This window comes from Budorcas taxicolor, chromosome 15 (assembly GCF_023091745.1).
Source record: "Budorcas taxicolor isolate Tak-1 chromosome 15, Takin1.1, whole genome shotgun sequence".
In the NCBI taxonomy this organism is placed as follows: domain Eukaryota; kingdom Metazoa; phylum Chordata; class Mammalia; order Artiodactyla; family Bovidae; genus Budorcas; species Budorcas taxicolor.
In genome coordinates, this window is record NC_068924.1 from 77,228,026 (window position 1) to 77,253,978 (window position 25,953).

Consider the following 25,953-nt stretch of genomic DNA (forward strand, 5'->3'; position numbering starts at 1 on the left):
CCAGCCTGCCGATTTTGTTTGGGATGCTTGTTTTGATCTCCTTTTCCTCATATGCAGAGTGAGCATAATGATATGATTTTAGGTTTAAAGTTTTGGTAAAACAAATGAAGTAAATAAACTCCTCATTGTAGCTTGCACACTTACCTATTTTCAGTATTTGCATTATTAACATAACTAAGAAGATAGTCTATAATTGATAGTGACCTTTTAGTGATAAATTATTAAAGGAAAACAGAAAATGCAGAACTATGTTTCTGCCTGCCCTGGGATAATATGGAGTTCTGTCTGCACAGGTACAATGACAGATACATCAAAGACAAGTACCACAGTAGAATATTTCCTTTATGCGATTAATGCTAACAGTTTCTCAATAAAAGAAAAATAGCTATGGACTTCCAGTGGTTAAGACTTTGCCTTTCAGTGCAGGGGTATGGGTCCCCAGATGGCACTAGTGGTAAGGAATCTGCTTGCCAATGCAGAAGACTCAAGAGAAGCGGGTTCTGTCCCTGGGTTGGGAAGATCCCCCGGAGGAGGGAATAGCAACCCCCTCCAGTATTCTCGCTGGGAGAATCACATGGATAGAGGAGACTGGCAAGCTGCACACAGTCCACTGGATCACAAAGATTCAGACATGACTGAGAGTCTGAGCAATAACTGGATAAAACAAAATAGAACAGATTAATTAATTAAGATATCACTTGACTGAAGGCCAAAAAACAGACAAATAAACCAACAAACATAAAACAGAAGCAATACTGTAATGAATTCACCAAAGACTTTAAAGAACGGCTGAACATTTTAATAAGTCAGATTAAAGTTGCAGATAGCTTAATGTTCAGGAACTTTCAACAGAAACCAGACTGTTCCACAGCTCTCTTCTTTGTATAAATAATGAATCCGAGACAGGAGAGCTATGCCTTTCCCACGTTTATCTGTTTCTACTCTCTATCCCATTCCCAGAATCCCTGTATGCTAACTACATGTTAGCATTAAATCTCCTTACAAGATATCAAAGCATAAAAGTACCACTTATATAATGGTAACTTGAATTTAACTCTTGTTTTCTACTTCCTCATGCAGACCTCTGGAAGAGATATGTCACAGATCAACTGCACTCAGGTAAAGGAGTTTATTCTTGTGGGCCTCACGGATCAAGAGGAGTTGCAGATGCCCCTCTTTGTCCTGTTCTTATCCATCTGCCTCTTCACAGTAGCAGGCAACCTGGGTCTGATCCTAGTCATCAGAAGAGATTCAAGACTCCACACGCCTATGTACTTCTTCCTTAGTAACCTGGCCTTTGTTGATTTCTGTTATGCTTCTGTCATTACACCCAAAATGCTTGGAAATTTCTTGTACAAGCAAAATGTTATCTCTTTCAACTCATGTGCTGCCCAGTTAGGCTGTTTCCTCACCTTCATGGTATCCGAGTTCTTGCTACTGGCTTCCATGGCCTATGATCGATACGTGGCTATTTGCAACCCCCTCCTCTATATGGCCTCAATGTCCCGAGGAATCTGTATTCAGCTCGTAGCTGTCCACTACAGCTATGGCTTTTTGATGGCACTGTTTCAGACCATCTTCACTTTTCGTCTCTCCTATTGCCACTCGAATACCATCAACCATTTCTACTGCGATGACATGCCTCTTCTCAGGCTCACTTGCTCAGATACACGTTCCAAACAGCTGTGGATTTTGGCCTGTGCTGGTGTTACTTTCATCTCCTCTGTTCTGATTGTCTTTATCTCCTACATGTTTATTATTTCTACTATCCTGAGAATGAGCTCAGCTGAGGGAAGACGCAAAGCCTTCTCCACATGCAGCTCCCACATGCTGGCAGTCACCATATTCTACGGGACCCTCATCTTTATGTACTTACAGCCAAGTTCTCAGCATTCTCTTGACACAGATAAGATGGCCTCTGTCTTCTATACAGTGATCATTCCCATGTTGAACCCTTTAATCTACAGCCTCAGAAATAAGGATGTTAAAAATTCCCTGAAAAAAATCATCACAGATAAAAACCAGGCTTCTGTGTTCACAACATTTAAAAATGATTCGATGGTGGGATGATTTGGGAGAATGGCATTGAAACATGTATAATATCATATATGAAACAAATCGCCAGTCCAGGTTCGATGCATGATACTGGATGCTTGGGGCTGGTGCACTGGGACAACCCAGAGGGATGGTATGGGGAGGGAGGAGAGAGGGGGGTTCAGTATGGGGAACACGTGTATACCTGTGGCGGATTCATGTTGATGTATGGCAAAACCAATACAATACTGTAAAGTAAAAAAAAAAAAATTGATTCAAATAAATCACTGTGGGCTTTCATGGTGCATTTTTTTTTTTTTTTAGTTGACTATGAAAAACTAGTCAAATGACTTGACCTTATTTGGTGTTCAATAAAAATTTCTTCAAACTAAAATAAATTCTTTCTCTGAATTCTTTGTAATTAAACTTGACTTAGAATCATAATTTATATGTAGAAAGTATCATAGGAACTTACATGCCATCTCTCAAATTTTATATATGCATATATATATTTAGACATAAAAGTATATTTATATATTTATAATAATTCATTTAATGTGATATTAACATAACTAGGTATAAGCCAAAGGTAGACAAAACTGAGTCCCTTTAATACCCAGTTTAAAATTATAAGAATGCTTTAATAATGTATGTTAGAGTGCTTTTGTAATATATTCCCAATTAAATGCTAAGAGACAACTGTAAATCAGTGATTTCAATCTGAATAGATTTTTCTCCTAGGGGCTATTTGGCAATGTCTGGAAATATTATTGATTTTCACCATGACAAGGTGGTGTAAACGAATATCCTTGCTATGTAGACAGTCAAGGGTGTGGGTGTGTTTGTTAGTCACTCAGTCGTGTCTGACTCTTTGTGGCCCCGTGGGCCATAACCTGCCAGGCTTCTCCGTCCATGGGATTCTCCAGGCAAGAATATTGGAGTGGATTGCCATCTCCCTCTCCAAGGCTGTAGATGCTGCTACATAAACTGCAGTGGGCATGAAAAATTCGTCACACACAAAACAGTTATATAGTCCTAGACACTAAGTTTCAATGCTGAGAAAGTCTGCCCTCAGAAATTGTTTTCCAAGAATTGCAGACTTCATCCTGGTCAGACTGGGGAATGGTGTTACTAAAGCTTCCTACGTTCTTGGCCACTCGTGTCTGACTCCCTGTGGCCCCATGGACGGTAGCCCATCGTGTTCCTCTGTCCATGGAATTTTCCAGGCAAGAATACTGGAGTGGGTTACCATTTCCTCCTCTTGTGTCTTCTGCCTTAGCAGGCAGATTCTTTACCTCTAGCCACTTGAAAAGTCTCCTATAGACTTGCTGATTTTCCCTTTATTTTTTTTCCATCAAGGGCCATTAAATCCCCAGCTGAATTATGCTTTTCTGTTCACATCTGTCACTCTCTATTTCATAAATCTTGAGGTGACTGTGTCACTTGTTCATGAATTTATAATTGCTAAATTTACTGTGTTTTTCTGTTATTATTATTAAAAACCCATCTTTGTTTGCTAACTGCTAAGTCACTTCAGTCGTGTCCAACTCTGTGCAACCCCATAGAGGGCAGCCCACCAGGCTCCACTGTCCCTGGGATTCTACAGGCAAGAACACTGGAGTGGGTTGCCATTTCCTTCTCCAATGCATGAAAGTGAAAAGTAAAAGTGAAGTCGTTCAGTTGTGTGTGACTCTCAGGGACCCCATGGACTGCAGCCTACCAGGCTCCTCTGTCCATGGGATTTTCCAGGCAAGAGTACTGGAGTGGGGTGCCATCTTTGTTTACTGTAGTCCTATTTTTCTATGACTTTAACATACAATTTCAACTCTCTTATAGTTACTATTTGCATGTAATCATTTTTTATCATTTTACCTTAAAAAATATATGTATAATTTTATTTTTGGCTATACTGGTTCTTCATTGCTGTGAGCTGGTTTTCTCTAGCTTTGGTGAGTGGTACTACTCTCTAGCTACAGTATCCAGGCTTCTCACTATGGTGAGTTCTCTTGGTACAGAGTTCTGGCTCTTGAGCGCGGTCTCAGTGCTGGCTCTTGAGCGCGGTCTCAGTGCTGCAATGCACAGACATAGTAGCCTTGAGGCATATGGAATCTTCCCGGACCAGCGATTGAACCCATGTCCTCTGCATTGGCAGCGGCAAAAACAGAGTGAAAATTGTGTCTCTTTTACATCACTGACTCGATGAACGTGAATCTGAGTGAACTCCGGGAGTTGGTGATGGACAGGGAGGCCTGGCGTGCTGCAATTCATGGGGTTGCAAAGAGTGGGACACGACTGAGCGACTGAACTGAACTGAACTGAACTAGACAGCCAGTAGTTGGATTTTGCCTTTTTTAAGTAACTAAATATATATGCCTTTTGATTGGTGTAATTAGTACCTTTCTACTTAATGATATCTGGAGGGCTTGTTAGAACACGTATTGCTGGATCAAACTTCCAGAGTTTAAGAGTCAGTAGCTCTGATACAGAGCATGAAAAAAAAAAAAAAAAAAAAGCATTTTCAACAGCTACTTATAGTTTCCAAGTGTTGAATGAGGTTACTGAGAGGATGTGACATTTGGCTGACTCTTGAGCTGCACCTGGACAATCAGCAGGTCCTCACTACCGATCCCTGCCTCCATGCCTTTGGAGTGCACTTTTCTGCCTGTTGCTTCCACGGCAGGAGCCTTTGTCAAGGTTGCAGCCTGGACAGCCTAAGGTGTTGAAACCATCTGGATGGTAGGCGTGCTGCTGCTGCTGCTGAGTTGCTTCAGCCTTGTCCAACTCTGAGCGACCCCATAGACGGCAGCCCACCAGGCTCCACCATCCCTGGGATTCTCCAGGCGAGAACACTGGAGTGGGTTACCATTTCCTTCTCCAATGCAGGAAAGTGAAAAGTGAAAGTGAAGTTGCTCAGTTGTTGTCCAACTCTTAGTGATCCCATGGACTGCAGCCCACCAGGCTCCTCTGTCCATGGGATTTTCCAGGCAAGAGTACTGGAGTGGGGTGCCGTTGTCTTCTCCATGGTAGGCGTGAGTGAACCCGTAAGTCTATTATGTGAACTTTTAGGCGTCCAGGGGGCTTTGCAGAGATTTACTCATCTTATAGCCACCCAAGCCAAGACTCATAGGTATATTCCCTTGCTATTTAAAGTTGCCACTGACCAATATGGGATGATCTGCTTCTTCCTTTGTTTCCCCACCCTTCATGTATGCTTGTCTAGTTTCAGATCTCACCTGGGAAACTCTCATGTTTGCAAACCAATACCAAGTTGTCTTGATGTTGCTTGTCCAGGGCTCTGCTTTGATAGCCCTTGCCTCAAATGATCTCTTTATCGTATCTATATTCAGCTTCTGGTGGCTTTTCTTGCTTAAGAGTAAGTACCTACATTTCTTTATTGGAGAACTGCATCAGGTTTCCTGAAGCTGTTATGCTTGTGGGCCAGGTAAGACAGAAGCAACTGGAAATTTACATCCCACAGGGACTACCCCTTAGCAATGATTTATATGAGCACAGGAGTATACAGGTGGCCCTTGGACACTGCAAGTTTGAATTGCACAGGTCTACCTACACATGAATAATTGTCCATTAGTAAATATTATAGTACTACAAGGTCTCTGATTGTTTGAATCCAATGATGGGGGGAGGAATCATTGATACAGTAGGCTAATGATAAGTTATACACAGATTAATCCATACATTTATGGGTTATGGGTTGTTCAGTGTCAGCTGTTTATAGTCAAGCTCTTTTGCCCACTCAGATCAATTTAAGCTACCTCTCTCCAGAACTCTTCCATGGAATCTAACCAAAATTCCTATCATGGGGACTTTGATACTATATCCTTGCTTGGCTTACTTTTTTACTAGGTGCCACTCCCATTCAATCCAATAGCTATTCATGGGAAAAATTCTTAACAAGTCACATTTACACCAATCATTGATTCAGTGTCTCATTTTGGGGGAACCCAAATTAAGATGGTATTATAATTTTTTGCAATATATTATTTGTGTAATTTTCCAGAAAGAAAAGTCCTCATGATAGTCATATATCAGTTCAGTCACTCAGTCATGTCTGACTCTTTGCGACCCCATGAATTGCAGCACGCCAGGCCTCCCTGTCCATCACCAACTCCCAGAGTTCACTCAGACTCATGTCCATTGAGTCACTGATGCCATCCAGCCATCTCATCCTCTATCGTCCCCTTCTCCTCCTGCCCCAAATCCCTCCCAGCATCAGAGTCTTTTCCAATGAGTCAACTCTTTGCATGAGCTGGCCAAAGTACTGGAGTTTCAGCTTTAGTATCATTCCTTCCAAAGAAATCCCAGGGTTGATCTCCTTCAGAATGGACTGGTTGGATCTCCTTGCAGTCCAAGGGACTCTCAAGAGTGTTCTCCAACACCACAGTTCAAAAGCATCAATTCTTTGGCACTCAGCCTTCTTCACAGTCCAACTCTCACATCCATACATGACCACAGGAAAAACCATAGCCTTGACTAGATGGACCTTAGTCGGCAAAGTAATGTCTCTGCTTTTGAATATGCTATCTAGGTTGGTCATAACTTTTCTTCCAAGGAGTAAGCGTCTTTTAATTTCATGGCTGCAGTCACTATCTACAGTGATTTTGGAGCCCCCCAAAAATGAAGTCTGACACTGTTTCCACTGTTTCCCCATCTATTTGCCATGAAGTGATGGGACCAGATGCCATATTGAATCATTAAAATTGTTTAACGTTCATCAACTTTTCTCAGCCTACTTAATAGGAAGTGCTTCTAGCACCTCTTCTTATCACAAAAAGGGCTCAGAAATTTGAAAACAAACCTTTGAAAAAGTAAAAGTCTGAAGAATTATTTAGGCTATGTTGTCAAATCTAGTTTGCTCTTAGCCATGAAATTCTGGGTCCTTTCTCTTCTGGGGCCTTCCCTAGTAGCTCAGATGGTAAAGAATTTGTCTGGAATACAGGAGACACAGGTTCAATCCCTGGGTCAGGAAGATGCCTTGGAGAAGGGAATGGCAACCCACTTTAATATTCTTGTCTGGAGAATCCCATGGATAGAGGAGCTTGGTAGGCTATAGTCAATGGGGTCTCAAAGAGTCAGACATGACTGACTGCCTTCATTTTCTTTCTTTTCTTCTGGAAAAAGAAAGCTAATTGAATGGATGTGAATATCAGGAGGCATGAATTTGACTCCTGATAGAACCACTAACTTTATTTCCTGTTTAAGATGTGAGCTTTCTCATTGGTAGATGATTGGGTTGTGTTAGATACATGATTTTATTTTTTGTAGAATTGTTTTGGTTAGAGTTTTTTTAATGTTATTAATAATAATATCAATGTGTGCATGGGTGCTAAGTCAAGTCTGACCCTTTGCGACCCTGTGGACTGTAACCCACCAGGTTCCTCTGTCCTTGGGATTCTCAAGCCAAGAATACTGGAGTGGGTTGTCATGCCCTCCTCCAGGGGATCCTCCCCACACAGAGATCAAACCTGCATCTCTACATCTCCTGCATTGGCAGGTGGGTTCTTTACCACTAGCACCACCTGGGAAGCTCCAATAAACAATAATAACTAAAATTAGTCTGGGGGAGTGGGGTGGTAGAACCAAAGCTCTGACCATTTGTTCCTCTTAACACGTTTTCCAGCTATATTCCTTCTGGCCACTTAGAAACAACTTGAGTCAGTGCCACAAGACCAAGTTGCTTTCATAGCACTCTCTGAAAGCTGTGAGACTAAAAATGGTTTATGGTCCCATGCTGCTTGGTAGTTCTTTGAGTTCCAATCTTTTCATAAGCATCATAGGAATTCTATTTTGACAAGGGACATCTCTCACAAGTGCTATTTCTGAGCTGTCCTAGATTTCCCCCAGTGGTGGCTTAGACGGTAAAGCATCTGTCTACAATGCAGGAGACCCGAGTTCGATCCCTGGGTTGGGAAGATCCCCTGGAGAAGGAAATGGCAATCCACTCCAGGACTATTGCCTGGAAAATCCCATGGACAGAGGAGCCTGGTAGGCTACAGTCCATGGGGTCGCAAAGAGTTGGACAAGACTGAGTGACTTCACTTCACTTCACAATATTAATGTCCAGCTATTCTTCCAATTATAAATTTTTTTCAATGTAGTCTCATTCATGAGGGTGTAAATTCTACCAGGACTTCTACCCGTCTGAAAATGGCAAAACCTGAATTTGAAAAAGAAGCTTTAATTTTTTTTTCTCTTGTTTGTTGGTCTTTGGCCACATGGCTTGTGAGATTTTAGTTCCCTGAACAAGGATTGAATTCAAGTGCTCAGCAGTGAGAAGCCAGAGCCCTAACCACTGGATCACCAGGGAATATCTAAGAAAGCTTATCTCTTGAAAATTTTGAGCTCTAGGTAACTAGCATTGCTTGGAAAACAGTTGTGATTTTCAAACTGTTAAGTATAACTTTTCTTTAGTAATGCTGTTAAGGAAAACATGAAATTGCTGTGTGGGTCTGATTTAAAATGTGTTATTGAAATGAGGTTAATTTTATTGATGTGTTTGGGGATTCAAGGTTTCAATGATCATCATTTGTCATAATTTTTGTCATAATCTATTCCACAAGTTTCTAAATAACTGTAGTAATACATTTGCTTTATTTACAGAGGTTCAATCCCCAAGTACTCACAGATGTCTCTTGTGACAACTCAGAAAGGAATGAGAGATAAATGAGTCCCAGTGGTACTTTCTCATGGAGATGGCATGAAATCTTTCTTCAGGTTCTCCCAGGCTTTCAAATGAAGATCTTGGGAGAGGAAAAAAAAAAAAAAAACTCACAAATCTCCCAAACTCTCTCTCTACAAGGGAAAATCCCATTGTTAAGGACTATTTTCCAGGGAACAGCTACCAGGAGCACGGTCTAAATTGCATGTTTTTTTGTAAAGCTCCTGCCTCAACAGCATGCTTATCTCATTTGCAAGCTTATTTGTCAAGTTTTTCTTCAGCAGTGAAAAACCTGGCCCCACTACTTACAAGCCATTTAATTACTTGTTCAACACCAATATACATGTACATCCTTTCAGAACTAACTTGGACCACTGTGAGAAACAGATTTATAAGCCAGAATGCAAAGTTTATATTCAGTTCCTTTTGTCTGTAATTTTACAATGACTAATCAAAGAACCATTTTCCAAAGTTACTCATAACAATAAATCTCCCATCTTAAGTGTGATTATGTCATACATTCATAATACAGTTAAATACATTTGTATGCAATTTTTTCCTGGCATTGTCTGACAATCTCACTAACTTTTCTATTCATGTGTGTGTGTATATATATATATATATATATATATACACACACACAAAATTTAGTCTTTGCAATATGCAGTTCTATGAATTTATGGTAATTGCAGAGAGTTAAACAATAACCCCCTTGGTAACATGCAGAACAGTTCCTTCACCTTAAAAATTCCCTTAATGTATCTCCTAGTCAAATACTCTCCCCTCCCCAAAACTTTGATCAACTCAACTGAACTCTTTCTCCTAAAGTTTAATAAATGGAAAGATAAACCTTTCCCGGGGAAGAGCCCTTGATGACATATGTATATGTATATATATATAAAACCAATGCTGAAATAGCTTTTTAAAAACTCAATCCTAACAAGTTGTGGTTAATAACTCCTTTTTATGGTCACTTGAATTCAACTAATGTATTTCATGCAGGGATTTATACAAAAGATTTCTACTTAGTTAATTTTCCAACATCCCTATACCAAGTAGAAGTCAAGCCATTTTACAGTTAAACATAAATGAGATCAGAACATTTTTCCAACTGCATTGACCATGTTTGTCATTTAAAATAAAATATGTAATTTACTAAGCATAATTCATGTTAATTCATATAATCCTGATCGATGCTGACAAATCATGATCATGTCAAGCTGTGAAATGCAAGGATTTGCTACTTTTCCTGTTCACTGAACCACGTGTGTTAATGCATTATGTACGAACAGTGTTAGATACTAACACTACCACTCCCCTGCAGCCATTATATTAAAGCCCCTAGTTATTTCATAGAAAACTACATGGTAAAATTTATATTCAAAATCACTATACAAAGCAGACAAATCCCTCACTGTATCCTCACAAACCACATGCAGGATAGTCTGGTTATCCATCATTAATCCAGAATCCATAGGGATGCAAACTCCTCCTTGCTTTGGGCTTCACAGTTTACATCAAAAGTTTTACTGATCCTCTCATTTATGTCATTTAGGTTCACTATGTGTAACTGAAGTTGTGTTTTTCACCTCCTGTCTGAAACCTCTGCAAGATATAATTAAAGTGTCTAGTGAATTCTCAGTTAATTGCTGGATGCCCTAGATTATGGAGAAGGCCAGAAAGAAAAACAGCAATCCTTGGAAGAAAAGTTATGAGCAACCTAGATAGTATATTCAAAAGCAGAGACATTACTTTGCCTACTAAGGTCCGTCTAGTCAAGGCTATGGTTTTTCCTGTGGTCATGTATGGATGTGAGAATTGGACTGTGAAGAAGGCTGAGTGCTGAAGAATTGATGCTTTTGAACTGTGGTGTTGGAAAAGCCTCTTGAGAGTCCCTTGGAGTGCAAGAAGATCCAACCAGTCCATTCTGAAGGAGATCAACCCTGGGATTTCTTTGGAAGGAATGATGCTAAAGCTGAAACCAGTACTTTGGCCACCTCATGCGAAGAGTTAACTCGTTGGAAAAGACTGATGCTGGGAGGGATTGAGGGCAGAAGAAGAAGCGGACGACCAAGGATGAGATGGCTGGATGGCATCACTGACTCGATGAACGCGAGTCTGAGTGAACTCCGGGAGTTGGTGATGGACAGGGAGGCCTGGCGTGCTGCGATTCATGGGGTCGCAAAGAGTTGGACACAACTGAGCGACTGAACTGAACTGATGTTATGAAATCAAGAGACATGGAAGTCATGGTACCTAATCTTTCCATCCACCTTGTTGGACGTGAAGGTGAAAGCTAAGTTGCTCAGTCGTGTCCGACTGTTTGCGACCCCGTGGACTGTAGCCCACCAGGCTCCTCCATCCACGGGGTTCTCCAGGCAAGAATACTGGAGTGGGTTGCCATTTCCTTCTCCAGAGTATCTTCCCGACCCAGGAATCGAACCTACGTCTCCTGCATTGCAGGCAGACCCTTTAACCTCTGAGCCACCAGGGAAGCCCCCAAGAAAGGATGGACAAGAAAGGATCATACAAATCGGTAAATTAAGGAACAATAGCAGATAGAATATAAACCTGGGCCAAATGTCTAGGGACAAAGAGTTTCTTCTCTTGTCACCAGAACAGAGAAAAGGCAGAGAACCCCAAGCCTCAGAGTAACCAGGGGAGGCTTCTTAAGTGAGGAAAGAATGAACCTGTGGGGAAGAGAAGGAAGGTCTAGTAGAGCCTTGATTTTTGTAAGCTCCCAGTGTCACCAATTCCATGATCATATTTCATTTCTTTCATAAGCTACAGCCAAACACAAGGATTTTTTGCCTCTGCAGTGACAAGCGGAGAACCATGGGGCCGTGTGGAGATGCAGATGAAAGCAGGCTCACTTCTAACTGAGCGGCTCTCGTGTCTTCCCCGGGGTACAGGGCTCAGATGGATGACGGAAAAGCACAGGCCATGGAACTTCCAGGCTGCTCTCAGATAGAATCAGGATTCTACTGCATTTAAAGATGGGGAGATTTACTGTGAGGCACAAAGGGGTGATTGATGGAGAGTCTGGCTGAACTAAAGGTGAAAGCTTGTGTAAAAAAGCTACAGAGAACCTGGTTTGCCAGAAGGGTGGTAGTTTAATACTAAACAGTATTGAAGCCAGGCACAATGCAAAAATTCAGGGGTAATTGTTAGGACTTCCCAGGTGGCTCAGTGACAAAGAGTCTGCCCTCAATGCAGGAAACACAGGTTCAATCCCCGGGTCGGGAAGATCCCCTGGAGAAAGAAATGGCAACCCACTCCAGTATTCTTGCCTGGGAAATCCCATGGACAGAGGAGTTGCAAAAGAGTCAGTTACAACTAAGCAACTCAAAAACAGCAAAATTATTTTTATTGGGCAGACTAGTGACATGCACAAAGGTGTCTTGTAGAAATACTTGAATGGAAGTGGCACACTGAAAGAATTGGAGGGAAGAGAAAACTAGAGTCGGGCAGATGAGTTAGGATGCAGATGGTATGAGAGGACAGAAACAGCAGAGACAGAAAAGAACGGGCAGATCAGCAAGATTTTGCAGGTAATAGGCTTGGTGGTGAATGGACCAAGACCGAAGATGATGAAAATGGAGGAGGAGGAGGAGAGAGGGTGATGGTTTGAGGAGGACCCCTCAGCTTTGCAATACTGAAAAATGGTTTTCCACCTTCACAAGTGCTGGGTGATGTTTCATGGGCAACATACTCCATGATCTCATAAAATTTTTTTTAATTTAAAAAATTGTGGTGAAATGCTCATAACATAAAACTTACCATCTTAACTATCTCTTGAGTGTACAGTTCAGTAGTGTTGAGTACATTCACATTGGTGTGCAAGTAATCTCCAGAATTCTCATCTTGCAAATCTGAAACCCATTAAACAACTTCCCGTCTCTCTCACCAGCTCCTGTCAACCACTCTTCTACTTTCCATCTCTCTGAGTTTAATTATTCTCATACAGTATCTGTTTCTGTGATTGGCTTATTTCACTTAGCGTAATGTCCCCAAGGTTCATTCATGTAGTAGGTGTCAGAATTCCCTTCCTTTGAATATAACATTCTATTGTATGTTTTCTTTATGCATTCAGCTGTCCTCTAATGGACAGTAGGGGTAACCTTCTACCCCTGAACTATGGTAAATAACGCTGCTACTGACAAAGTGTGCTCTATTCTTTTGAATATACCAAAGAGTGGAATTATTGCATCATCTGGTAATTTCATATTCAACTTTTGAGGCATTTCCATACTATTTTCCATAGCAGTTGTACCATTTACACTTCCTCCAACAGTGCAAAGGATTCCAATTTCTCCACATCCTTGCCAACACTTATTTCTTTAATTCTTTGTTTTTATTTATTTTTAATAGTAGCTGTCTTAATTGATAGGAATTGGCTCATGGTTGGATATTAAGGATGTGTTATTTCTTTCACTAGCTATAATTCTCTCTGCCATTTAGAAAAGCATTTTGGACTACACGGGCTTACAAGTGACCCTGAAAGGGTGAGAGCGTTGGAAAAAGAAAGTGAAAATGTCAGTCGCTCAGTCACGTCTGACTCATTGTGATTTCATGGAGAGTATTGAGTAGGCTCTAATTTGTAGAGGAACTCATTCCCACACTTTGGTATATCCACTTACAAGCATCAACTTATTTGTGACACTCTTAACTTATTGCAACATAGCAATCAGTTTGAATTGAATTTTCAGTTCATAATGGTTTCATCTTACACACTCACTGCAAACAACACACTCTCCCCTGAATTGGCATTGCAAAAAGGAAAGCAAAAAGCAAAAAGACAACAGAAAGCCCATCACGGAACAACATTTTATATTGTCCCAAATGATTCAATCAGTGACACTTATTGGAAACAATGTCCCTCTTCATCTACAGAAACTCTGCAGCACAAGGTTTGGAAACCAGGCCAGAGCATCTATCATTCCTCTCTTATGTAGGTATTTAGTGATTATATCTTGAGAGTGATTCCTGCTTGTCCCAGTTAGTCAAACATAGCATCCAGAGAATAAAAGTTATAGCCATGACAAATTTTATTTTTTTCTGAGGTTTCATTTATATAAATGTTTGCTTATTTTAAAGAAAATGTGTATGTGTTTTCCAGCAAGGAATTGATGTCTGTAGACCACTTAAATAGTATTCCAAGTACTCAGTGGATCTTCAGGCCCCCCAAGGGCCACGGAAAGCTGAGGATGCCAAATGCTGGCCTCCTTGACTAGGGTGGTAATGATCTCTATTCATCTCCAAGGCAAACCATTCAATATCACGGTAATCTAAGTCTATGCCCCAACCAGCAATGCTGAAGAAGCTGAAGTTGAATGGTTCTATGAAGACCTACAAGACCTTTTAGAACTAACACCTGGAAAGGATGTCCTTTTCATTATATGGGACTGGAATGCAAAAGTAGGAAGTCAAGAAACACCTGGAGTAGCAGGCGAATTTGGCCTTGGAATGTGGAATGAAGCAGGGCAAAGACTAATAGAGTTTTGCCAAGAAAATGCACTGGTCATAGCAAACACCCTCTTCCAACAACACAAGAGAAGACTCTACACATGGACATCACCAGATGCTCAACAGTAAAATCAGATTGATTATATTCTTTGCAGTCAAAGATGGAGAAGCTCTATACAGTCAACAAAAACAAGACCAGGAGCTGACTGTGCCTCAGATCATGAACTCCTTATTGCCAAATTCAGACTTAAACTGAAGAAAGTAGGGAAAACTGCTAGACCATTCAGGTATGACCTAAATCAAATCCCTTATGACTATACAATGGAAATGAAATAGATTTAAGGGCCTAGATCTGAGAGATAGAGTGCCTGATGAACTTGGAATGAGGTTCATGACATTGTGCAGGAGACAGGAATCAAGACCATCCCCATGGAAAAGAAATCCAAAAAAGCAAAATGGCTGTCTAGGAAGACCTTACAAATAGCTGTGAAAAGAAGAGAAGTAAAAAGAAAAGGAGAAAAGGAAAGATATAAGCATCTGAATGCAGAGTTCCAAAGAATGGCAAGAAGAGATAAGAAAGCCTTCTTCAGTGGTTAATGCAAAGAAATAGAGGAAAACAACAGAATAGGAAAGACTAGAGATCTCTTCAAAAAAATTAGAGATACCAAGGGAACATTTCATGCAAAGATGGGCTTGATAAAGGACAGAAATGATATGGACCTAACAGAAGAAGAAGATATTAAGAAGAGGTGGCAAGAATACACAGAAGAACTGTACAAAAAAGATCTTCACGACCCAGATAATCATGATGATATGATCACTAGTCTAGAGCCAGACAACCTGGAATGTGAAGTCAAGAGGGCCTTAGAAAGCATCACTATGAACAAAGGTAGTGATGGTGATGGAATTCCAGTTGAGCTATTTCAAATCCTGAAAGATGATTCTGTGAAAGTTATGAACGCAATATGTTATCAAATTTGGAAAACTCAGCAGTGGCCACAGGACTGGAAAAGGTCAGTTTTCATTCCAACCCCAAAGAAAGGCAATGCCAAAGACTGCTCAGACTACCACACAATTGCACTCATCTCACATGCTAGTAAAATAATGCTCAAAATTCTCCAAGCCAGGCTTCAGCAATACGTGAACCGGGAACTTCCTGATGTTCAAGCTGGTTTTAGAAAAGGCAGAGGAACCAGAGATCAAATTGCCAACATCTGCTGAATCATGGAAAAAGCAAGAGGGTTCCAGAAAAACATCTGTTTCTGCTTGATTAACTATGTTGAAGCCTTTGACTCTGTGGATCACAGTAAACTGTGGAAAATTCTGAAAGAGATGGGAATACCAGACCACCTGACCTGCCTCTTGAGAAATCTGTATGCAGGTCAGAAAGCAACAATTAGAACTGGGCATGGATCAACAGACTGGTTCCAAATAGGAAAAGGAGTACGTCAAGGCTGTATGTTGTCACCCTGCTTATTTAACCTATATGCAGAGTACATCATGAGAAACGCTGGACTGGAAGAAACACAAGCTGGAATCAAGATTGGTGGGAGAAATATCAATGACCTCAGATATGCAGACGACACCACCCTTATGGCAGAAAGTGAAGAGGAACTACAAAGCCTCTTGATGAAAGTGAAAGAGGAGAGTGAAAAAGTTGGCTTAAAGCTCAACATTCAGAAAACGAAGAGCATGGCATCCGGTCCCATCACTTCATGGCAAATAGATGGGGAAACAGTGAAACAGTGTCAGACTTTATTTTTTTGGGCTCCAAAATCACTGCAGATGGTGACTGCAGCCATGAAATTAAAAGATGCTTACTCCTTGGAAGAAAAATTATGACCAACCTACATAGCATATTCGAAAGCAGAGACATTACTTTGCCGACTAAGGTCTGTCTAGTCAAGGCTATCGTTTTTCCTGTGGTCATGTATGGATGTGAGAGTTGGACGGTGAAGAAGTCTGAGCACGGAAGAATTGATGCTTTTGAACTGTGGTGTTGGAGAAGACTCTTGAGAGTCCCTTGGCCTGTATGGAGATCCAACCAGTCCATTCTGAAGGAGAAGAGCCCTGGGATTTCTTTGGAAGGAATGATACTAAAGCTGAAACTCCAGTACTTTGGCCAGCTCATGCGAAGAGTTGACTCATTGGAAAAGACTCTGATGCTGGGAGGGATTTGGGGCAGGAGGAGAAGAGGACAACAGAGGATGAGATGGCTGTATGGCATCACTGACTCGAAGCACGTGAATCTGAGTGAACTCTGGGAGTTGGTGATGGACAGGGAGGCCTGGCGTGTTGTGATTCATGGGGCCACAAAGAGTTGGACATGACTGAGCAACTGAACTGAACTGAATGCATATATATGGAATTTAGAAAGATGGTAACAATAACCCTGTATGCAAGACAGCAAAAGAGACACAGATGTATAGAAATGTCTTTTGGACTCTGTTGGAGAGGGCAAGGGTGGGATGATATGGGAGAATGGCATTGAAACATTTATATTTTCATATGTGAAACAAACTTCCAGCCCAAGTTCAATGCATGATACAGGATGCTTGGGGCTGGTGCACTGGGATGACCCAGAGGGATGGTACAGGGTGGGAGGAGGGAGGGGGCTTCAGGATGGGGAACACATGTACACCTGAGGCGGATTCATGTCTATGTATGGCAAAATCAATGCAGTATTATAAAGTAATAGCCTCCAATTAAAATAAATAAATTTATACTAAAAAAATTATGAGAAGGCAACAGAAATTGCTCTGTATTGGAAAAATAAACATAATTCCACAGTTCCTTTCTCCCTCATCATCCCCTCCCACAAACGCAACAAAAACTGTTTCAATGTAGAGAATTATTGTTTCCATAAACATGCTGTCTTTGTCCATTCAAGCTATCATAACAAAATACTATAAAAATGAGTGGTTTCTAACAATAGAAAGTTATTTTCTCATAATTTGGGGGGCTGGTAAGTCCAAGTCAAGGTCCTGATCAGTTTGGTTTTTGTATGAACCTTCTTGCTGCATTGTATGTGGCTGCTATCTAACTGTGCTCACTTCACATGGCCTCTTCTGTGTGTGTGTGTGTGTGTGTGTGTGTGTGTGTGTGTATCAGAGAGTGTCATGTTTGTGTGTGTTTATGTGTAAAGAGAGAGGGAACAAACTAGTGTCTCTCCTTATAAGGCACTGATTTATCATGAGGATCCCATTCTCATTATCGCTTCTAACCCTAACTACCTAAGTACCATCTGCAAATATCATCACATTGGGTTTGGGCCCTTGATCTATGAATTTGGGGAGGATACAATTCAGTTTACAGCAGACACATTGTTTCCAAGTAAATTTTAAAACCATCTTCTATCTGTACACCCTTGTTGTAGACACAGAAGAGCTAAGAAAGCTCTCTGGGAGAGTGTTCTTTAGAGTAGGTCACCAAGGAAATCATGTAATGATGGAGAGAGACAACCTAAAGAGAAAATGAGCACTTCATGAACATTTCAAAGAATAGGACAATGATGTTCAGAAATAGATTCTTGGAGGAGTTATATATTTATTTCTTCGAAGAGATGTAGTTAGAAAATTCACAAGGTAATTTTTATCTTTCTTCCAAGGACAGATTTAAATTCTTCTGTTGAACAACAACAACCATATAACAATTAAAGCAACAAATAAATAAGAGTAATTCAAAAACTAGAAAATCTTAGGGAATGACATCAAATGCAGAACTGTACACCTGAAGTTCTTCAAAACAGAATAATAATGCTAATTAATCTCCAGCCTGCCTTGGGATCCCTTTGGGGTGTGGGCTCTAAGCTTTCTGATTTTTTTACTTGCCTCCTACTCTAAGTAAGAAAGAACCCTCGGGATATGTCAATGACAAAACCTTTCAGTTTCCTGCTGCCCAGACCTATTTGGAGAAGAAATAGGAACACAGTCTGCCCAGGTATAGTTTAGAAGAATATATTTAAAAATTGGGATACAAATGACAGTTTTAAAATGAATTAGAATAGAATAAATTTTAGAATAAAATATTTTAGATGACATTTTGGAAACAAGGGAAAGAATATCTCCTCTAATCTTATTTCAGTTATGCATGTGGTGTTATATAAAATGCATATTTAATAGTTTGGGATGAAAAAAATATTTGAAATCTCAAATATTTTGAGATTCAAATATTCAAAAAAAATTGAATAGAGATAGAATCTATTCAAACATTTAGACAAGTTAGGCACTTAACTGATTAGATTGTAAACTATGTCAAGACTCCTTTCTATTTTAGTAAATCTAGTCACTTTACCCAGAATGAGAGATAAGCACATTAAATTAAATCTTCATGGTGACCTTAACATATTTGATACAAATAAAAGTATGAATTATGAACAGGGGCATAAATTGAAATAGCATGACAAAATTAATGTTTAATTCATTATCACCAAGCATGTAGAAGGGGCTATATTAAGAAATGAATAAAGAATTCATGACTTCCACCCATGGAGTAGACAATCTATCAAAAGAAGAAATAGAGAAACAGATGGAAATCATAAATTATATGTAAATAAATTATGTATAAAATGTTTCCACAACATAAAAATGAAAACTGGTAAGTAACAGAAGAACTAGAATTTAAAGAATTCTCTTCTCAGGAAAGCTTGAGTTTTGATAGGCTTTGAAGAGTAAATAGGATTTTTTTCTTCCAACTCGTTAATTACCATTCACCTGGTAGAGATAAGTATAAGATAAAACACACAGGAAGTAGGGAGAAATGGAAAGTCATACTGTAATTGAGGATTGCAGAATAATTCTGTGTGTTGATTGCAGCATAAGACATGCGAGTATATAAAATCTGAATATAAAAATCACGAGTTAGATCATAAAAGATCATATATAATATACTTTCAAATATATTGTCAAATATATGCATGCGCTACCTTTAAGATAAGATAAAATGGCATACTGAAGCATGTTTAGTTGCTAAACAATGAACTCTTAGCTGCTGTCTTGGAACTAGTAAACCAAACTTCCAATAAAGTACTTGCTTAATTATTTTAAAGTGGAATTCATTTATTCGTGGGACCACTAACTAGGCTTTTAAACACTCTGATGACTTGCTTCATGTACTGATCAACACCATCAAAAATTATCTTCTTCCCATAGAAAGTTGTAGAAACATCCACACATGTACACTTAAAAATTATTTTTGATTTTGATAAAATAGGCACCACGTTAAATTAGGAAATTAAGGAATAAACTGAATTTTTGACGTACTAAAATTAATGTATTTTGAGGGTGACAGAGCATTCAAATAAAGACCTCCCAATTTCATTCAGGGTTCTTTCTACTGTGCCTTGCTTGGCATAAGTCTCAAAGGAAGGGCATTTTTCAACATTTATCTGTTAGAAAATCAGTTTTTCATTACTGAGGCTCTATTGTATTTTTTTCTCATAGATGGAATAGAATAAGTGAAATAAAATATAAATTTTACATTGACTTCTTAATTTTTATTGGAGCATATTTTTTAATTGATTTACAATATTGTAATTTCTGCTGAACAGCAAAGTGACTCAGTTATACATATACATCTATCCAATCTTTTGTAGGTACTTTTCCATTTCGGAGCATTGGGTGGATTTTATATACTCACATCTCTTATGCTGCGATCAACACAATTGGGTCCCCTGCATTATAAGGCAGATGCTTGTCAGTTCTCTAATAGTGAGTGGGCTCCTGCATCAGAAGAACACTAGTTTGAAAGCCCTGTGCTACAGACAGGCTGTCTGAGCTTACTTCATTTGCTTTACCTCTCAATGTTTCTTCCCTGTCTATAAGATGGGAATATCAGAACCAGAGTAGGACTTTCCTCGTGGTCCAGTGGTTAAGAATCCACCTGCCAATGCAGGGGACATGAGTCTGATACCTGGTTCAGGAAGATCCCACAATGCCACGGGGCAGCTGAGCCCATGTGACACAACTACTGAGCCAGTGTTCTGCAACAAGGAAAGCCAGCAAAATGAGAGGCCTGGGCACCACACAGAGGGGTAGCCCTGGTCACTGCCAGCTGAGAAAGCCTGAGTGCACTGAGGAAGACCAGGGCAGTCAAATAAAAAATATTATATTATATTTTTTAAAATAACAACCCATGAGGTAGCCATAGTCCTTCATAAAGTTGCCCATTTTCAGCATTTGCATTATTAACACATTCGTGAAGACTACGTAGCAATCAATGGTGGCCTCCCTGCAATAAGTGCTGAGTATAGAATAGATGGCTAGAGCATGCTGTTCATGGCTCTGTCAGCACTGCAACAATGTGGGGTTTGCATCACATATGCAAGTCTGTCAGAGTGATGTCACTGCAGGGGTTCATTTTCCTTTATAGTATTAATGTTAGGATATTTTTGATAAAAGCAATAGTTTTAATGTTTTGAAAACAATAATGTTAAATTTTAAACAATGTAAGAGCTTTGAGCAAAGAGTCAGTGTGGACTGAATCCTATCTACAGCTGTTAATTTCATAAAATGCACTTGATTTGGGGGAGATAAATATGTCTCTCCTCTAAAACATCTCCGTTTACTCTGTCTCATCACCAGACTCAAGGATGCTAGCACATTTACTGTTAGCATTTTCATGTGGATTATACCAATTGCTTTAAAGGATATTAAGACTTGAATTTAATTATGTTGGATTTCATTATCCTCTCTTCATCCAGACATAGTGAAGACACATGATCCAGATAAATTGCACTGAGGTGACGGAATTTGTTCTCATGGGCCTCACAGATCGTCAGGAGTTGAAGATGCCCCTCTTTGTGCTGTTCTTATCCATCTACCTCTTCACAGTAGCAGGCAACCTGGGTCTGATCCTAGTCATCAGAACAGATTCAAGACTCCACACACCAATGTACTTCTTTCTTAGTAACTTGGCTTTTGTTGATTTCTGTTATTCTTCTGTCATTACACCCAAAATGCTGGGGAATTTCCTGTACAAACAAAATGTTATCTCTTTCAATGGATGTGCTGCCCAGCTGGGCTGTTTCCTGGCCTTCATGACTGCCGAGTGTTTGCTACTGGCTTCCATGGCCTATGACCGGTATGTGGCCGTCTGTAACCCTCTCCTCTATATGGTCGTAATGTCCCCAGGCATCTGCATTCAGCTTGTGGCTGTCCCCTATGGCTACAGCTTCCTGGTTGCCCTATTTCATACCATCCTCACCTTTTACCTCTCCTACTGCCATTCCAATATCATCAATCATTTCTATTGTGACGACATGCCTCTTCTGAGGCTCACTAGGTCAGACACTCACTCCAAGCAGCTATGGATTTTTGCCTGCGCTGGTCTCATGTTCATTTCTTCCCTTCTTGTTGTCTTTGTCTCCTACATGTACATTGCTTCTGCCATCCTGAAGATGCGCTCCGCTGCAGGCAGACGCAAGGCTTTTTCTACCTGTGGCTCCCACATGCTGGCAGTCACCATATTCTATGGAACCCTCATCTTTATGTACTTACAGCCAAGTTCTAATCATTCCCTTGACACGGATAAGATGGCCTCTGTATTCTATACGGCGATCATTCCCATGTTGAATCCTTTACTCTACAGCCTGAGGAATAAGGAAGTGAAAGCTGCCCTGAAAAAAGTCATCATGAATAGAAACCAGGCTTTTATGTTCATGAAATTAAGAAAGTGACTTGAATGAATAAAAACGGAATTTTCTTCACAGTCTGATTTTTTTGTCTTAAGCTACCAAAATGCCTATTCTTAATACTGGATTTCTACATGTATGTTCATTGTGCAATAAAATTTTCTAAAGATTTTCACTTAGAATGAGATTTCAGATATAAAAGTGTCCATTAGAATTTTTTGCCAATTCTCTCATTTTCAAATGAAATTGTATTTTAAAAAATAATTCTTTGTTCCATAAGAATTTATACCAATGTTTTTTACTTCTCAAATAAATAATTGCATAACAAATCATTATCTGGATATATAACTAGTTATAGGACAAAGGTTTCACCTTTCCACCACTTTAAAATCCCTGGTTCAGGATTCTCCAGTTCCATTAATCATATCCTATATGAAGAACAAAGATGTACATTGTACTTCTTTCCCTGATTTGCTAGTTTCTTCAAAAAATAAAATGTTATAAAACTATTCCATAAATCAAGTATACCCAATAAAAATAATTTTAAATTATGAATGAATTCATAAAACTTCTCCATATTTATACATTTAACAAATTGTCTTTATTTATTTTTCAAGTTGTCTTTGTTCAGAAGAATAATACATCTGAAGTTTACCTTAGTCACTGCTTTAACATGGCCTGGCACCTGGTTTGATCTCTGAAGACTAATTTTTAAGTGAACTTCTTTTTTTAAAGCCTATGAGATCTTGTTATATTTTTTCAAGGTATCTAAAAAATGTGTAACTCAAGAATGGAATCTCAGGGGTATCATATATTCTAAATAAATATGCACAAAATAATTGAAACGTCATAGATCATTTTTCAGTAGCAAGGATCCTATGCAATTACACTGGGCAGATCTCAGGTAAGTTGGTCATCACTGAATAAGGTATAGTTTATAATGTGATGAGCACACTAGCGAATGCAGCCTAGCTTGGAAAAGAACACATGCCTTGTAGTCAAAGGATGGACTTGAACTGTGTGTGGGCTTCCTGTAGCTTATTTGTCAATTAAATAAGGACAGCATTACAAAATTTGGAGTCTTCTAAAATATTGAATACACAAAAGAGTAATAATAAATCATAAGCATTTGCACATCATCTCTCTTGCTAAAGAACCTTAATTCTAGTCCCAACTATACTATACGTGAGAGGCCAATTTATAAATGAGAATTAACGTAGACAATGGATGACTGTGATATAGATAGATAGATAGATAGAGATATACAGGTATGCATATACAATTTCAGATAAGTGTAATGATAACTGAACAGTTTGCAATTACACAGAAAATGGTTTTGAGTTTGTAATTTGCATGTCATTTTAATATATATTAATAAATGTTTATGTGTGTGTGTGTGTGTGTGTGTGTGTGTGTTCAGTTGCTCAGTTATGTCTGACTCTCTGCACCCCAATGGACAGTAGCCCACCAGGCTGCTCTGTCCATGGAATTGTCCCGGCAAGAGTAGAGGAGTGTGTTGTCATTTCCTACTCCAGCGGATCTTCCTGACCAAGTAATCGAAACTGTATCTCCTGCATCCCCTGAGCTGGCAGGCGGATTCTTCACCACTAGCACCACCTGTGAAGACCATACGTGTGAGAGAGTGTGTGTGTATGCCATTTGAATGTTTAATGAAACATAACCAGAGAAAGGAAATATAGTACACATTTTGGTGAATCATAGAGATACAGGGTTGACTTAATCTACAGTTCTCAAAAGTTTCTTTTTTTGTCTTTGCTTTAAACACATTTATCCACTATTTGAACATTTCAGTGGTTCCTGCAGCAAATTTTGAGTCTCTATTCTATATACTCAAAGCCTGTCATTAATATCTTTAATTCACACTGTCCTGTCTTGGCAAGATGGAGCTTTTACCAGGACATAGCTCTTCAATTAAAGACCATAGATTCCTTGGTGTCTGAAAGCCCAAACCTGAATGCTAGATCTGATCTTTGAGGAGTCAAAACATCTCAGACACTTATGTACGCCTCCATCTCTTCAACATTGTGAAGGTGAAACGGATATCGAAGACTAAATCTATTGTCATGAGACCAAGACTACAGATGAATTCCTTTTCTAAATGTCATTCTACCAAAAATAATGTGAAACTATGAAGTTATTTGACTTAAACATAAATAGCATGAATATATAAGATGAATATAGCAATTTAATATTGCTAAGCTCAATATTAAATTAGGCTTTATGTTTAAATGTTTTGTTTATCATATGAAGTGGAATTCTGAAAACTATGTTTTCACTTTTCTTTGAAGTTTCACATTTTTGTGAAAATTATGCTATAATTTTCATTACATAGCATTCTTCTATCTACTGTAATAGAAGACATTGTCACAATCATAAAAAAATCCAATATTTTCACTAAACAAATTAGTTTAGATACACTTTAATACTATATATGTAACTATATTTCACCTTTTCCTTCATTACATTGGCTAGCACATTAAGCACAATATTTAGTAAGAGTCATGTTTGTCTTAATTCTAGTTGAAATGCCTTGTGTTTCATCTTAATATATTAATCTTAATATATTCATGGCCATCTCTTTAACTCTTGAAATATTTATCCTGCTATACTACCTATGATGCTGGAATTTTGTGTACATGATATCCTATATTTTAATTCAAAATATTCTGTCTTCCTTAACAAATATCCTGACTACTGAGTGTGTTGGAATTCTTGCCTGCAGCAAATCCCTTCAAATCCAAAGTAGGCAGCACTGAAATCTGAGAATGGCCCGTTGACCACTGAGGATTTATCTTTCCAATATGGTCACCGTAAAATAAGCATGAGTGAGGTCCTTAATCCACAACGTGAAAGATTATCTGCAATGGATGTTCTGCAGCTAACAGTATGATATGCTTCTATATGCAATTCATGGCCAAACACAGTAATTCACAAGTCACTGAATTCATCCTCTTGGGACTCACAGATAGTCCTGAGCTTCAAGCCCTTCTTTTTGGGATCTTTTTAGTGATCTACTTAATTAGTGCCATGGGTAATCTTGGGTTAGTCATGCTAATTCGTGTCAGTCCTCAGCTTCATACAGCTATGTATTATTTCCTTAGCCACTTAGCTTTTGTTGATTTTTGCTATACCTCCTCGGTCACTCCTAACACTCTGGTGAACTTCCTCCAAGAAACTAAAAGGATATCCTTACCTGCTTGTGCCATTCAGTGGTTTTGCTTTATCATGTTTGTGGTTTGTGAATTTTGTATGCTCTCAGTCATGGCTTATGACAGGCATGTGGCCATTTGTAATCCTTTACTCTATACCATTGTCGTGAACAAAAGGGTCTGTATTCAGATGGTGCTTAGCACATATCTATATAGCTTTTCCGTGGGACTCCTACAAGCAATTCTTACATTCCACTTACCTTTCTGTCATTCAAACATAATAAATCACTTCTACTGTGATGATGTCCCCTTGGTTGCCCTGGCCTGTCATGAAACCCATCACAAATATATCAAAAAGTTGCTATTGTTCACACTTGCTGGGTTCAATATCTTTTTCTCTCTTTTTATTGTCCTTGTCTCCTATGTATTCATTATATTTGCCATTCTAAGGATTAAATCAGCTGAAGGCAGAAAAAAAGCATTTTCTACTTGCGCTTCCCACTTGACTTCCATCACTATATTTTATGGTCCGATCATCTTCATGTATATGCAACCGGAAACAAGCCATTCCTTGCATACTGATAAAATATCTTCTGTATTCTATATAGTGGTAATTCCCATGGTAAATCCTCTCATATACAGCCTGAGGAACACGGAAGTAAAAAATGCTTTGAAGAGAACTATGGGAAAAGTGTATTCTACTATAATATAAGTGATCCATGCTTTAACTGAAAGCCTTCACATTTAGGATATCCCCCAAAAAAGCAAATGAACAAAAAACAAACAGTTTTTCTGCATGATCATGCCTTTAGTAACATGCTTTCTAACACTGCAATATTTAAAAAGTGAAAGGGATAGTGTTGTCCAACTATTTGCTACCCCATGGACTGTAACCTGCCAGGCTCCTCTGCCCAAGGAATCCTCCAGGCAAGAAGACTGGGGTGAGTTCCATTCCTTTCTCCTGTGGATCTTCCTGA

General features: G+C 39.3%; 3 protein-coding genes across 3 annotated transcripts; all 3 read left to right on the forward strand.

Moving 5' to 3' along the window:
• Positions 1-1,095: 1,095 nt before the first annotated feature.
• Positions 1,096-3,402, forward strand: LOC128059966 (olfactory receptor 8U8). Its single transcript, XM_052652201.1, has 2 exons — positions 1,096-2,031; positions 3,394-3,402. Exons 1-2 carry the CDS (start codon positions 1,096-1,098, stop codon positions 3,400-3,402), a joined length of 945 nt encoding a protein of 314 aa, XP_052508161.1.
• Positions 3,403-20,891: 17,489 nt separating this feature from the next.
• On the forward strand, positions 20,892-21,851 carry LOC128060369 (olfactory receptor 8U9). The gene has a single exon (XM_052652773.1). The coding sequence runs from the start codon at positions 20,892-20,894 to the stop codon at positions 21,849-21,851; it is 960 nt and encodes a 319-aa protein (XP_052508733.1).
• A 2,886-nt stretch (positions 21,852-24,737) lies between these two features.
• Positions 24,738-25,688, forward strand: LOC128059967 (olfactory receptor 5AL1-like). Its single transcript, XM_052652202.1, has one exon. The coding sequence runs from the start codon at positions 24,738-24,740 to the stop codon at positions 25,686-25,688; it is 951 nt and encodes a 316-aa protein (XP_052508162.1).
• Positions 25,689-25,953: the final 265 nt, after the last annotated feature.

What these genes read in the sequence shown, in the direction of transcription:
- LOC128060369 (XM_052652773.1), top strand. Translation starts at nt 20,892, where the DNA reads ATGATCCAGATAAATTGCACTGAGGTGACGGAATTTGTTCTCATGGGC.
- LOC128059967 (XM_052652202.1), top strand. Translation starts at nt 24,738, where the DNA reads ATGGCCAAACACAGTAATTCACAAGTCACTGAATTCATCCTCTTGGGA.
- LOC128059966 (XM_052652201.1), top strand. Translation starts at nt 1,096, where the DNA reads ATGTCACAGATCAACTGCACTCAGGTAAAGGAGTTTATTCTTGTGGGC.